At 39.4% G+C, this 16,321-nt stretch overlaps 1 protein-coding gene and 1 long non-coding RNA gene across 2 annotated transcripts; both read right to left on the minus strand.

The window, feature by feature from the left end:
- Positions 1–640: 640 nt before the first annotated feature.
- Positions 641–1,948, minus strand: LOC124168493. The gene is made up of 2 exons (XR_006866951.1): positions 1,851–1,948; positions 641–797 (listed from the first exon to the last, which is right to left on the minus strand). It is a non-coding gene; the product is annotated as an uncharacterized LOC124168493 (long non-coding RNA).
- A 7,467-nt stretch (positions 1,949–9,415) lies between these two features.
- On the minus strand, positions 9,416–12,306 carry LOC124167641. Its single transcript, XM_046545621.1, has 4 exons — positions 12,245–12,306; positions 11,164–11,729; positions 9,957–10,133; positions 9,416–9,463 (listed from the first exon to the last, which is right to left on the minus strand). The coding sequence occupies exons 2-4, from the start codon at positions 11,701–11,703 to the stop codon at positions 9,416–9,418; spliced, it is 765 nt and encodes a 254-aa protein (XP_046401577.1). The 5' UTR covers positions 11,704–11,729; positions 12,245–12,306.
- Positions 12,307–16,321: the final 4,015 nt, after the last annotated feature.

The raw sequence follows: 16,321 nt of genomic DNA on the forward strand, positions 1-16,321 counted from the left end.
CGTACGAACGAAATTTCTCTCCCTCACTGAAACCCGGTGAAAACCTTTTTCGAAGTACGAGAAATCAACAAACATGGCGATGGCAATATTGCGACTGCAAGTATTAGAAGATCTAGAAGAGGAAGAGCAAAAGATACGACGAGTTCCTCGTGAAATACGGGAACGTAAGTCGCCCTTTAATTTAGACAATTCCAAATTTATTAAATTATATCGTCTAACCAAAAATATGACCACGGAACTTATCGCAAGTGTAACTCCGTATTTGAGAGCTCCTTCGCGATCGTCAGCTCTAACTATCGAAATAAAGGTTATGATCATTTATTAATGCTACTTTTGCCAAATTGACGGATTATGCTTAAATATTTGCTAGTAATAATACTAGTTTTGACAGCTAAATAGACAAATAAGTTAAGTGAATGTGATATAAACACCGCCATGAAGAAAGAAAATTTTTTTCCTAATAATTTACTATATTGGTCCTTGTAGTACCAGGGAAATGGGAATTAAGTGATATAGAATAAATGTTTTTCAAATTTTTTATTTTTCATTTGAGATAATATCTTTCAGCTACATTTATCAATCTCCCTCCAAGCCTTTCAATTTCTTCCACCTTATTCCTTTCCAACTACACCCTTTCCTCCTCCAACTCCATCTTCCTCCTTTTTATTGCCACTTTCTCTTCTTCAAAGACCCCTCTCTTCTGCCAACATCCTTCTCTCCTCCAGTACCATCTTCTCTCTCTCTCCACCTCGACCAACTGTCCGCTGCCATCTTCGTTGCTGCTTGCATTCTTGAATCTGGGTTGTAAACAAATAGCAATTACTTCCATTGAATTGATAATTAACAACAGATAGCATGGTGCTAAGTAAATCAGTTTCTTTTAATTTGAATGTTAATTGCTACTAGTATTTTTCATAGATATTTTAGTGGGTACACATTGGTAAATTCAATCACCACAAATTATATATGATGTATTTCGACCAAAAGTCACATTTAGGGAAGGCAAATTAATGCATTATCCATGGTTTTTAATGATAAATAAAATTGGATACTGCATTATGCACACTTCTTTTCAAGTTACACAATTGATCTGGGAGGATGATTAAACCAAGATGAATTTAAATTACAATAATTTTAAGGGGTCATCCAAATTTTGCTGTTGACTTGCATGTTAAAAAGTAAATATAGTTGAACATATACCATCAAGTTTAAGTGTTCTCATGTAAACATTGTTGCTGAAAACAACAAAATCAGCTTCCAAATCCATCATCATACAGGTTTTCAAATAATTGTAATTACTTTGAAGTCATATACTCATTAAACTCACACTTCACTCATTTAGCATTAACACTGATTCTCAGTTTCATCAAAGTTTTGCTTCGGGAAATAATTATGCTACTTACGGCAATACAGAATAGATATAACGATCGGCCTTCTTAAGGTTTTTCGTTTATTTGTGATTGAACAAACCAATTTGTATTGCTTTCTACTTAGGCAATAATCGCATCAAAACTAGAAATGTCAACAATAATAACCGCATGCACACACTTCCTCCCACTACTTAAATTCGGTATTATAAATTCAGTATAATTGATAATAAATAAATTTGAAAGCTGTGACTGTGGACCTAATTCTTTTTAGATAATCATAAGCTCACCCCTAAGCTAAAGGTATTAATTACAGCTCATATGAAAACGCACGTAAAAAACCTTAATGATACAAAATTACATCATCACACACTTAAGAAGATCGTCATACAATCCCACATCCTATACTACGAGCCGTTTGTTTACTTTGAGAATAATCGCGTTCTACTACAGATATCTACAACAAGAACGTCATGCACTCACCTTCCGTCACTCTTTCCACGATTTGCGTACTCCGCACGCATTCAGCTTCATCGCTATTTCCTCCCACTGTCAGCAGCATCCTTGTGGGGTAGAAAACTTTCCCTTGGCAAGATCTTTATTCGCTGAAATAGGACATTGGAGACATTAATATCAACATTAATCCGGTAACTTATTTTCTAGGCAAGGCACACCATGTTAATTACCTTCAATGAACTCCAGTAGCATTTCCTTCTGCTCCTCATTAACTTTGGACATGGCTTGTTCACTTCCAAAATGCCCTTGGTGAATGTGTAAATGAATTTGGCGTACTCGTAAAGCGTCATTAGCAACGCAGTTGTTGAATTCACGGGTAAAATCATTCATACAGAAAGGTGGGCGATGATTGGTTGCACGCTGTCCGGAAGCCCTATCCTACCGCCCCTACCATTACCCTCCCGGCGTTGCCACGTCTTGAAACAAGAATCTCCCCTCCCCCTCAGCCTGTTGACACGTTGCCATAAACAAATCATTTCTCCCTCGCACCACTCTCCTCGAAGATGATTCGGGCATACCGAATTCCGCCTTGAACGTTCGTAGTGCGAGATCGGTCGTGCGAGTGCATTCGCATACGAGATATTTCGAACGGACTCGGGCATAGGCCCCCTGGTAGCGCAACTGGTAGAGCACCTGGCCGGCAACCAGGAGGTTCTGGGTTCGAGTCCCAGTCAGGCCGCATTTTTACCCTCTGATTTCTGGCTTTTTTCCATCTACCACAGCACTGTTGTCCTCGACCTTTTTCTATTCCATGTTCCTATCCCTTTCTTTCCTTACCTGTGAAATTATATGTATGTCCGCCCGCCCCCTTCAAAAATTGAATTCAGTCCCCACTACCCCACCCTCGCCGTGCAACGGTCCTAGATGTAAAACCTAGGGAGGAGTGTGTTGGAAATAGGAGTGTGTTGGAAAAAGGGGAAAAGGTGGGGGGAAGAGGGGAGGGGTGTATTGGGGCGGGGCTAACTCAACAAGATACATTCAGACCCGGGTGCTTGTTGGCTTGCAAATGCCAGATGCACGCCAATTCGAGGGTGTGGAGATTGAGGGGCGAGTCAGTGGGTGACAGGGAGGCAATGATAGAAACTTTGAAACATAGATTGAAGATGGAATCATGCGATAAACAATGTGTGGGGACCGGGAGAGATGCGTGTGGAGACTACGGACAACAGGAGGCGCGGTGATTATTTATTCTGAGGTTGAGGGGGGTGGAGCATTGGCCTATATAAAAAGCGGGGCAGAAGTTGCATTGAAGGAGGTATATGATGTTGGTGGAGGTACAGGTGGTGGAAGGAGATATCGGGAGGAGTTTAAGTTTGGAGAGGAAAGAGGCTGGGGGTGGAGAGAAAATTTTACATGTTTTACATCTAGGACGGTTGCACGGCGAGGGTGGGGTAGTGGGGACTGAGTTCAATTTTTGAAGGGGGCGGGTGGCTTTGAAGATGGTGCTGAGGTTAGGTGGTCTCTTATACGTGATCCGTGGAAGAGAGAGGGGAAAATTTGTGAGGTGGATTTGTGGTTGGAGAGAATGGGGTACAAGTCCTTCAGGATGTCTTGTAGGGCATGAGAACCGGGGAAGTAAGTGGTGAGAAGGGATGGAGAGCAATTCTTTTCGGCACGGGGTTTATTGGAACTGTAGGGTTTTTTTCTAATTTTGTTAATTAACAGTTTATCGGGATACCCGCGGTGTAGAAGAGAAGTGTGTAGATTGGAAAGGAACTTCTCAAGGTCTTCGGGGTTGTTGCAGATTTTGTGACCACGGACGGAGAGAGAAAAAGGGATAGAACGTTTGGTATGTGGTGGGTGGCAACTGTCATAGTGGAGGTATTGCTGTCTGTTGGTGGCTTTGATGTGGACAGATGTCTTGAATTTGTTATTTTCGGAAAGAAGAATGTTCACATCTAGGAAAGTGATGTTGGTGTTAGAGATGGAAGAAGTGAAAGAAACTGAGGCGGAAGAGTTAAGTGAAGAGACAAAGGTGTTAAGGGAATTGATGTCATGCGACCAGAGAATAAATATGTCGTCAATGTATCTGAGCCAAAGGAGAGGTTTCAGAGGGTAATTTGATAGGAAATTTTCTTCGAACAGGCCGAGGAAGAGATTTGCATAGGAAGGGCTAAACCTACTTCCCATAGCACAGCCGGAGATTTGTAGATAGTGGTTGTTATTAAAAGAGAAGGCATTGTGGGTGAGAATGAAATGGGAAAGATCAAGAAGAAATTCAGTGCTAGGGTTTTGAGGAGTGGGTCGTAATGAAAGATAGTGGCGGAGGGCAGCGAGTCCCTCAGAATGAGGGATTGAAGTGTAAAGTGAGGTTACATCAATAGTGGCCATGATGATGGGCTGATTGGGGGGGAGGGAAATGGAATTGAGTTTAGAAAGGAAGTCATGAGAATCTTTGATGTATGAAGGAAGGGACTGAACGAAGGGTTGGAGATAGAAATCAACAAAGGCCGAAATGCGCTCCGTAGGAGAGTTTCGACAGGAAACTATGGGGCGGCCTGGATTATTAGCTTTATGAATTTTTGGAATCCATCCCCATTCACACTTCCTCACACAATAGTACCTTCGACCAATGTTTTTCCCTAACCTTCATTGAAGTTTTGCCAGAGAGGGCAACTATCATCGAGGTGAGGACTAGGGAGATGGCCCACATCTGGGTTGAAAGGGCGTTTGAAACGCCCGGGCTAAACATCGCCCATTAAAAGCCAAAACAAACCCTACCCTCCCTTTCCCCCCCTCTCCCCTTCCCCTTCTTCCACCCCCACTACCTCACCAAGGAGGGCGACTGGAGGAACTTACCCGGCCTGCACCAGTTCACCTTCAGCACTGAGGATAGCGGATCAATCCGCTGAAACGTCTGAACGTGTTTTTGTGAGTGTTCCTTTTTTACGTGTGTCTATGTTTTTATTAGTACAATTTTTGTTCGTTCGCCTTGATCGGCCACATATCTATATATATAAAAGAAAGTCGAAAATCGTGTTAGTTAGAACACTTATAACTCGAGTACGGCTGCACCGATTTCAATGAGATTTGGTTCTTTGGATTCGTCTCAGGCGGGGTTAACATATAGGCCATTAAAAAACGATAATTTCACAAAAAAAATTCATCTCTTTCCTATGGGCATGCTTTTAGGAGTTATAGTAACACAACAATTGATAAGTCGATCAAAACTACAAATTAAATAATTTGTTATGTTTTTACCACTTTAATAACTGAATTTAGTAGCAATATAACATTTTAATTACTAAATATATTCTAAATATTAATTAAATTGAAATTACATTTTAAAAATTTAATTCGAGCTGATTGTAAGCCCAGCCGTGGCCAAGCTCGAGTTGACACTTCACTACCGTGTTTGTAAACAAATCTCCAAGCAATTGTTGACAAACGGTAATGTCCGTGTTCCTGTCGAGGAATCGAGTAGTTTTAACTCATTTCGCAACGAGGTAAATTCAAATAGTTCGTACTCTGCATGGATTCGAATCTTTTAAATGTGTATCAAACGAAGACGAAATCACCAACTATCTATCTGAATATTTTAAGTCCTTGGACATACCTGGCTTACCAAGGCACGATTTACAGAAAAATGTAGTTTCTGTGCTCATGATCTTTCGAAGCCTAAACCAACCATAACTATCCAACGGAACGTGTGTGATCATTAAAAAATTGGTGATGAATGTGATTCACGCAACTTTACTCAAAGGAAAATTCAAAGGTTAGGAAGTCCTCATTCCTTAGATTCCATGATCTCAACTCATATGCCCTTTTGAGCTTAAACGTATCCAATTTCAAATTCGTTATGCATTCGTGATAACGATTAAAAAATCGCATGGTCACTCTTTCAGTTTTTGTGTTGTTTGTGATCATGTGCTAATGAAAACCCATGATTTTCTCATGGTCAATTTAGCGTGCTATGTTCACGAGTCGATAAACCATCCTCTGTATTTTTTCCATCGCTTCAAGTGCGTAGCTAGAATAGGGAGTTTTGGGCGCAGCTAATACCACGGGTCTGTAGGGTATAGAAAACTCGCTAAGGTAAGCGGGAAGTGTGGGGGCACTTCCCCCAGACATTTTTTAAGATAAATTGTTCAAAATAGTGGGTTTTGTGGCTGTGTGAATAGTTAAATATGTTTTGTTTGTTAGTCATCCGTCCCCCTAATATTAATAACAAAATCTTGCATAAAAAAATTCTCTAAGCTCTTCGGGGGGGGGGGGGTTATCCCCCAAAGCCTCCCCTCGCTGCGTCACTGCTTTGCTTCGCTATATTTATTTAGCTTCATCCGCTTCATCTTGCGCCTGATACAAAACAAAAACTGTTGTTTATCAGAAGGTGCTTGACGCAAGACATTAAACCCGAATGTGTAGGGCTCACCGTGGTGCGTTTACGCATGCAGTACGTTTACGCAGTGCATTTTTTCCAAATAGAGATACTAAAACTGGCGCGCCTTAAGTCATTTAATGCGAATGCTGCTTCATAGGGGCTTTTCTTGCACGATTTTGAGCATCAGTCAAGCGTCGGTCTGGGGTTGTGTCAACCTGCCCTCTGAAAGGGCCAAGTGTATGCAACAGACTTGGACCTAAAAACATTTTTTTACAGCTAATAACGCAAATAGCCAACAACTGAATGCGTATAATTTTTATTTCATAAACTGCTTTATCAAACCACAATGCCCAAAATTTCTTAAGCCAAAACGTAAGAAAATTTGTTGAAAAAAATCCGCGTAAACGTGCTCCGATCCACCCCATGTAGATTCAAAAAGAAAATGTCTTTCTGACAAGCAATTTTGGTACTCATTTACGTAGTTTTATTGAATTTGTATCCTTATTTTACTATAATAAATTAAACATGATTAAAAACGATACAGCCGCTCTTGATTTATAAATGGTGTAAGTAAACTGTAAGTTCATTTATTGTTAGGCGGTACGAAGTTCGCCGGGTCAGCTAGTATATATATATATGGCAAATTCGAACATGATCGTCAGTAGCCTGAAATATCGTTATTATCACAAATAACCATCCATCATATTTCATTCGTGTAGTTTTCTTTTGCTTTTCCTCACTATTATAGTTAAATTTTCACTTAAACTTCAAATATTTCCTCCATTATTAATATTCTTCCAGTGAAGATGCCCATTTACTCTTGACGGTTGCCTTCATCAGGTCGTCATAGCTTTAAATATATCCCATTATTTTATCCCTATATTATCTTTAGGAAGATAAATTAAACAGCTCTCGGAATACGCGGAAACTTAGACGATTTCGCTTAATATGTGCGATTAATAATTTCTGCCATCTTAGAAAATAGAGTGATCGTTAAGTGCATTATTATGGGTAATAATTTGGTCTTTACAGAGTCACGGAAATAATCGGTCAATGTTTTTTAAATACGAAAAATATGGAATAATTTTCCTAATGTTCATATTATATTTTCGTAAATAAAACTGTTATTTTCGGTTTTTTCGTATTCGAAATCCTAAGAATTGACATCTTGGTCAATTCGGACTTTTTTCCGTCGATTTTTTTGAAACCCCTATGGCAAATTCAAATTTTTGGTTTGGACCCACATTGTGAGGTCAAAAGGTAAAAATTTTAAAACTTTGCTCACACTCAACAAAACTTAGGACTTTTCCCCTTGAGTATACCAATTTTCATTAATATTGCTCGATACAAAAATGCTAAAATTAGAGGTCAAAAGTTACCTGTGGGACAGTCTGTATAAGCAGACGGTGATAGATGCCAAGTCCGAGTCAGGGGTCTGGAGGATCACCACGCCCCCTCTAAAATTAATGAGGAACGTAGTCTCTAGTTTAATCCCTCTAAAATCAATTTCCTTTCTGATTGAGCCCCAGCCGAATTTTTTTTACTGGCTACAGGCATCTAGAATAGCCTGGCAAAAATTTCCTTTATCACACCATGCATGTAGCGTTTGCAACGTAGTGGTGTCTTTTTTCCCGCTTTAATGCAATTTCTTATGTAAAACCTTTGCATATCCACCTTTTTTTAGAAGATAATCCTTCACCATCACCTTCAAAGCTTTTTGTCTTGATTTATTCCTCGCAAGGCCCCTAGGTACGGTTTTTTTATACGAGTCATTTTTAAGAGGATGCAACACACCAGCTCGTATCTCTAATACAAAACGTTTACGCAGGCGAAAATTTGGAGGTTAAAATTTAAGACGCAGAAGAATGTTTGCAATAGTTTTTTTTCCATTTATTCCGACAATAGGGTAGTTTCCTTCATCAAAGAAAACGAAATGCATTGATTGCGATTCATTACCCACCGTTAGTGTATTCATAATATACAAATTATTTGGTTTTAGAAATCCCAGTTTAGACGAATGACAATGGTCAATTTTAACCTCATTTGAAAAAGGCCAGATTGGCGCCCATGCGATTCCACTCCACGTGACGACACAGGGACCTAGTTTCTATACGAGTAGATAGGAGTTTTACATCGTCTGAGATTACCAATGCATGTATGAGGCACAGAGCTCAGGGAAACATGTCTTAATAATCACCCATTAAAATTACCTAAGTTCGGAAAGTTTCCTTCGTTTGATAGGGGGACAATAATCGTTAAAGGTTCTGACAACCCTACCCGGCGGCCATTTTGATTCCTGAGGCCGACGATCTTTGCTTGTATGTGAACGCTTACTACTCGCCAAAGTTACTGTTTATTTTCTTTTAGCGACAGAATGAAGGACTTTATTGTTTCGATAGTACTCCTAATCATAGGCGGATCTAGGGGGGGCAACGGGGGTACCAGCTCCCCCTCCCCAAACCCTTAAAAAATTCTCAAGACTTTTAATAAGGTCCCTTTATCATTGCGTTCATTTGTATTACGAGGTATCCTTAAGCCCCCAGAGCAAAATCCTGGATACGGCCTTGCTTGTGCCCCCCCCCCCCCCAGAAAGAAATCCTGTGACCGCCCCTGCTTCTAATTACTAATGTATCGTCTCTCAGCAGCGAATGTACTCCTGAAGAAAGTAACAACGGTGTAGGGTACTTCAAAATGTTTGGAAAATCTCTGCATTCGTATTTAGAAAATGAGGCAATTCATCTCCTATTTGTGGCATCAACGCGTAGAAAACTGAGCGAAAATTAATGAGCGGTGATGGTCCAACGAATGCTAGCACGTTGATTAAAGTTGAAAAGGAAGCAAATGTTCAACTATTTTTAAAGACGGGCTATAATTGCTTAAAAAAATTGAAAATTTGAGTTGAAACAATCCAGTGTACTAAGTAGACATATAGTGCTATATATACTATATAAATAATAATATATGAAATGAATTATGAAATATAATATACACGAATAAAAATAGTGTTCCTCAACCTTAATTAAGCCTGGAAAAAGTATTACTAATAATCTCTGCTAAAGGTAATAAATATTTAGTAAAACCAACAGCATTGAACACGCACGTTATTTCTTTTTATCAATTTAAGGGCAGTTCTGCAGTTTGAGATAAGGCACTTCAAATACGAGGCAGTCACGTCACAGGCTAGAATACAGTTCGATTACCTTTTTTATGATTACTGGAACAGTCGATCATGGTGCGAATCAGCAGGGGTCTGACAAACCTAAAAACAAATAATCAAGGCGCGAGGAAATTCAGCTTTGATTAAAAAATGCGAGTGAAAATTGGAAAAAAAAAACTTTTTATTTCACAACTTTTCTCATGAAAACACTTCGGCTACCATGGCCTTGTGGTCGAGCAGTTTTTTTATACTCTTCAGTCAGGGCTTTGGCATGTACCTCAATCCTAAAGCAAAAGAATTTGCGCAAAAATAGAGACCGAATATCATGACATTTCACCAACTCCGGTGTCGCAACATTCATTTTTTTACACAAAAATTCTACAACATTACACCTTATTGTGCCCAGAATAGCCTTATAATTTTCAAAAGCCCCTTCTGCCTCTTTGCTGAGCTCCCAACACCACTTGCTGGGTCTTATGAGAGCACCTTCCTTCATCTCCTTTATGGTCAACAAGGAGGTACTGCTGGAACCCGCATCACTCCCATCCCCACATAACATATTGATTAAGGTGTCACACTGTACCAACCCGCATACCTGTTTCACCACGAAACCACTTAAATAGTACAGGGAGCCCTGATCTACTGCATCCAAAGGAGTACAAGTGCCCTCAAAATTAGTCGATGTCTCCTCCTCTTGGACCTCCTCTACCCTTGGTCCAGAAACATTGAGGAAGTCTGCCAATTGAGCTCCCTCATCGGGATCACAATTCCCCTTGAAGGGGACAAGCATAAATTGACCAATGCTTTGATGGCATTTTTGAATTGAACTGGGGATGGAATTGGATTTTTAACCCGCACACAGGAGAATAAATTCTCTAGCGAGTCCTGGCAAAACCTTGACGTTAAAACATAATGAAATGAACAATCATTTAATAGATAATGTTGTATTTGCAGCATAGTCTCTGTAGTCAATTTAATTCCAGTCTGGACAGGTTTCCACTTGCCATCCCCAACACTCATCCTTTCGGTTACTCCCACAAAGTATTTCAAAAATTGAATACTTTTCTCATATACATCCAGTCTAAGTTTACTGAGAGCCATTACAGTGTTCCTTGAGCACATTAACTCAAACCACCTATCGACTTGCTCAAAAAACCAAGCGGTGGTGAGAAATTCATTATTCCAACCTAAGTGCACCACACAGTACCTAATTCCAGCAGCAACATCATGGCTCATCAGTTCTCTTGCAGTGCGCACCCTCATTTTTTGGTATTGCCTCACTTCCACATGTCCCTCGTTCAATTTGGGAACTATTTTCAGTTCCCTGCTCGCCTGCAATTGTATAAGTTTCCTCACAGGATCTAATGAAACTCTACTACTAGGTAAACCATTATCCCTTACATCATTTTCATTAATACAAATAAATTTGCCATCAAGAAGGTGGTTGCGCAAATTCTTAATTATATGACAAACATCTGCCATGAAATATACCTTTGAGCCAGTGTTACTTGGATGAGGAAAAGTATTTGAAGTAACTGAATACTTCCCACAAGTAACTCCGAACTCCCTCCACACAGCCCGATTACAACTTCCCATGTCACAAGTAACACAAGTTACCAACAAGCCAATATCGAAGCATTTTTCAATTAAATTAATAATAATACCCTTTACATCAACGCTATTGAATGAATTGCCTGTGTAGTGGTAAGCCACTGTTTGTTTCCATCGTGTAGAAACCCCAGCCAACATAAAAACCAAGGCATGCGTCGCCACTGCCTCAGAAGGAGGCAGTGTCGTGTAACCAAACAAGGTTTAGAGCTCCTGTCAAGCTCCACTCTTTCCTCAATGGCCATTTCATCCATTAACAGAACGCACATTCGCTCCTTCTCATTCATGAAGTCCACCTTAATTCGGAGGAATTCAAAAATCTCCTCTTGGACTCCAGGATAAAACTTAAAACCCTCGAGCCTTCTGCTCAGAGTTCTATCACTGGGCAAGGGGTAATTTAGCTTTAAAATGCAATTATAGCCTTTGATACCGCACGCAAATCTCAGCTGTAGTGCACTTTTTACAGTGATGTTTGACCATTTGTGCCCCTTCCTTGATTTCTTACCCAGCGCTAGTATTTGGTCGGTGTTGAGGAAGTCATTTAGGGCTTTAGTGGTCCTCTTCAATTGCTGCTCCAAAGTCCTCACCTTCCTTTGCAATGATAAGACTTTCGATTCCAGCCGTTTAATTTTCTCATCCTTGTCCTCCTCTGTCCCTTCTGCCTGATCCAAAACTGGAGCTTCAGCTGGAGCAGTAGCTTCAATGGAAGCTGTAGCTAATACTGGTTCATCCATACTGGGGTCCAGGGATGATTCATTATCTGAAATATCCATGGATGATTCATGAATTGCAATGGTTCATTCTATGTGCTAACCACCAAGTTTTATTTTTTTTAAGAGTTAAATATTAGAATCCTTAGCTTAATAGCTTAGGAAATAAAGAAATTTATCCCTGGATGCCTATATTTTTCACTTGGATTTTTAAAACACAGGTTTCGATTGACTGATCACTAAGGAAAATACAATGGAATCTAAACTAAAAAAAAATTTTAGTGATATCTAATGCGTGGACATATATCATCACATTCCTTTATAACCAAATCTCATAAATATTTTCATCGGAGGTTTCACTAACATAGTTATTCAAGTCCACAGTCATCGACTACACAATCAACCTTTCATCCGTTCCTTATTTACAATTATAATTGAAATAAATTAGTCATCTAGACCCTGAATTATACCATCGCTCGTTACAGAGAGAGATTTTATGCGTGGATATCTTAAATACGTTTTTACCAATACTATATATACCAGATAAAATAGCAATCATATTCACCAATCAATAGGGAACAAACATCTCTTTTTGTTGGTGGCTTTCGAGGAGCTTTCGCGGGTCGGTGAGCGAATCTCTGGGATGGCAAATGGTTTAAGGAGTTTACGACCATCAGCTCTCTTGTTTTCAAAATGATCAGAACTGAAGTGAGCCTATTAAAAAAGAAAAGAAATCGTAAATTTTAATCTTCTAATCTGATTACAAATCAAAATAACACATGATGCATAAATAACATCAGCACATTATCTTTTCATTCAACGTTTTCCTTGTGAAAAACGTTCTCGGGCATTCGTTCATGAGCAGTTTGCAATCAGCATGAAACATCAATATAATTCCGAATTCGCTTAGCATAAAGCTGTGATCATTTACGTACTATCACTTACAATAGAATACTGTCTCATTGAAAGAAAAGTTTAGTGAACACTTACCTCGCATACCATGCTGTACGGCGTGGGCTTCCAATCATCGCGGCGAATCTTAGCAATCCAAATTTTCTTCCGCTCGGGATCTGCAGGAAACCGAAATAACCTAAATCCCTTTTCCGATCGATTATTGCATCCAACAGCACTACAGCCAGGCATGATCTCGCAGTCAACGAAATAGTATGCTTACTATTTCGTTGCCTTGCAATGTGCGGATTTCGATCACTATTTAGATCAAATATGAAAATTAATTTGATCTGAACGTTTGTAATCCTTGTAAGATTTCAGAACGGAGTAAAGCGGCCAGATAAAACGTTTCCAGGAGACGCGAAATACTCGAGAACACCAGTATCAACCTGTCGCAAAGGAATAAACAAATAGATTGAGGAATCAAAATGGCGTCGGTGAACACCGTTGTCAGGAGAGGGCCCAACAATGGTTGTCAGAACCTTTAACATATATGGCCTTGATCCTTATTTAAGCCAAGCGCTACCTACTAGTGTGGAACTCTGCTACCTGCTCTCATCCTGCGTCGTATCAGCGCTCAAAGCCTCGCCCCAAAGTTTGCGGCAGCGTGAACCAGAACGACGTCACACGGAGTTTTCCCGGCATTCCTACTTAGGCGTCGCGTTTTCGCGTGCTTGAAATTTTTCACTTTTCATTTAATCGCGAAAAGTAGATATCGTCATTCGAAAATATAAGATCGTGAAATGTGTACTCCAGGAGTAATAATATTTCGATTTAGGCAATAAAAAATAATAGGAAGCAATCCTATTACAGTATGACAGTCTGAAACGAGAATTCGGTCACGAAAAAGGACCGGTGGAAGGGGAAAGATGCGTCCTCTTAATCCCCGACAGAGCACGATGTGTCTCCCCACAAGGATGTACCATAGATTATATCGACTCAAGTTTACGTGCTCCTCTTATAAGTCCGCAGGCCATACATAATCCGAAAATCTATCTCGGCTATCACTCTCAACGATTTTCTTTTAATAACTGCGGAACTCATTCGGTTATAAATCGCAGTTTCACTTTGACCACAGAACGCTTATGTTTTTCTGTGAATTTTAAGGTAATATTAGGTTTGTGGATTCAGTATTAGATATCGTGCGATTTTGCGCTGAAATTCAGGAAAATTTATTCATAAAACTAATATATGTTCTTGGCTTTTCAATGTACATTCATATATTTCCATCCACAAAACTAGTTTCCTCATCACGTAAAATATGAGCATTTTGACCCCTCACCAACGTTTGTAAACAGTTTGTATCGTTTTATGTGCGGTTATAAAGCGTCTATATTGAAAAATATTGCTTGAATTAAAACAGATGTTTGAAATGTTTTGAGATTTTTCGTTATTGCTACCTGAGAGTTAAGGGAACTCAATACATGCGTTTTTATATTCTGTCCTTGTATCTAAATATTAAATGCAGCATTTCTGATCGTTTTATTATTATCTAGTACTACTTTTCCAGCGTTACGTTGGTTTACGCGATAGTGTGAATGAAAGTCTGCGAGCGATAAACCGGAAATCTTTCCTGTACGTCCTTCTAAATGATTTGTCTTAAAAATCTTCAATACTCGTTCAACCACACGATCCTCGGTAGCACAAAAAAAGAGAAAATAAAAAAAATGAACGTGAGGGGATACGACGGACCACTTGAGCGAGACGAGTTGAGGAACTTGTCCCACTTGTGATCCGATTTTTTTATTCGTCTCCTTGACAACGCCGACTCTTGGAGAGAGTCTTGAAAAGGGTGTTGGGTGTGAGCGGAGCAGTTGTGCAAGCGGTAGGGACCGACAGTTCACTGCTGCACTGCGGGGGTATTAACGCCCACCGACGTTAAACCCAATACCTTACGGCCCCGCTTAGCGGCTTTCGCGTGGCATTCCTCTCTCTTGAGCTGCTGCAGCTGGGGGAGGATATGGGAAAGCCTCGGCCGGTGATAAATTTGAGGGCGTTTGTGAGAGATTCGGGACGGAGGGACTCGACGTCGCTATACATGGTGAGGGGACACAGGACGACCCCAATGGGGTGAATTGATCACATCCGTACTTTAATTCACTTACTTTTGGCAATATGTATTCATATAATCGAAAATTTTCCGTTACTTGCGCCTAATAGCCCAAGGTTACAGTTGGCGTCAAAATGATATGCCTCAGTACTTTAATTTATATCTGGACTTAAGTGCATGCCAAAATAATGTTAGATGCGTCATTTTAAACAAAATAGTATTGTAAATTCTTATTTTTTATTTTATCAACACTCAAAAATTTAAACTCGAAATAAATAAAACTGCAATAAATGAATCCGTGTACCGCATAATTAACCGTTTTGTCGACTTCCTGAACTTTGCAACTCAACTTAGGGGACACTGCATTGTCTACAGCATTTATTTTCTACAGTAAGTTGCAAACATTAATGTAGATAATTAAAATGGTTTTTGCGTATTTTTAAAATGCACATTATTTTGTTGATTTACGAAAATTTTACACATCTAGTCCTACAGCTTACCCCGAAATAAAAAATAAAGCTGATTGAAGTGCTTTGTAAACTAATAAATTTTCTATGATCCTTAATACCTATATAAAAATATAGATACTTGTCAATGCAAAAACATTCTATTGATTCCATGTTGCCAAATTCATTATTTTAGCGTGCACTTAAGCCCAGATATAAATTTGCAACGCACAGTGGCACATCATTTGGACGCCGACAGTAATTCAATCTTATGCCGTGTGAAAATTCAGAATTTATTAATTATACGCCCCCAAATTTGAGTTAGTATACAGAAATACCTAGTAGACACGCGAATTTTTTCCCGTGGCAGCTCTTCTTAACGCAGCTATACACATCAATTACTTACGTGCGCCAAATAGCCAAAGCGTTATTGCAATCCTTACCCCGTGAAAATTCATAATTTATTAATTTACGCCCCAAAAATTTGAGTCAACATAAAAACATACTACGTACACGCGCAAATTTTTTCTCATGCAGAACTTCAGGTTAACTGAAAACAGAAGTGACGGCGGTAAAAACAGAGTATTTTCCAGGCAAATATGCGTTGGGAATTTGGTAATGATTAGCCATTTCACGGTTTGAATTAATTTTAGCCGGGGGGAACGTAGTAATAAAGTATATTAATAAATTAAAATTTACCGGCAATTTTCCATGAATACTTATGTGTTACAACCTGTTTCAATAAATTTTGCGTTGTTTTCATAAGAAAAATGAATAAAATACCAAATGTATAGAAACGGTTAGTGAAATTACAGTATTAGTGTAATTAAGCCAGCAACTTTCAATTTATTAATATGCTATAATTCCTAGGTATTAAACCTAAAAAAAACCTCTGTATTGGCAGTAAAATATTCAGGAGGATGTCGCCGCGTAAGTTTTGGGATGATGCCGACGTTTCCCAACCAGTTCTGGTCGCTTTATCAAGTAAAATGGAAAGGAAAGTTGGAGCCAAGTCGTAATTAAAGATACAACCTACCTCACCAATTTACACACCATAAAACATTCTCGCCTCCCCCTCCATCTCCTTAAGTAGGTATATAAATTCTTAAACTAGTCTTTCCCGGAATATTAACTTGATAAAAGCGACCTCCATTGGTCGGAAGACGTTGACATCATTGAACCATTGACGCGGTGC

Source organism: Ischnura elegans, chromosome 11 (genome assembly GCF_921293095.1).
Source record: "Ischnura elegans chromosome 11, ioIscEleg1.1, whole genome shotgun sequence".
NCBI classification, from domain to species: domain Eukaryota; kingdom Metazoa; phylum Arthropoda; class Insecta; order Odonata; family Coenagrionidae; genus Ischnura; species Ischnura elegans.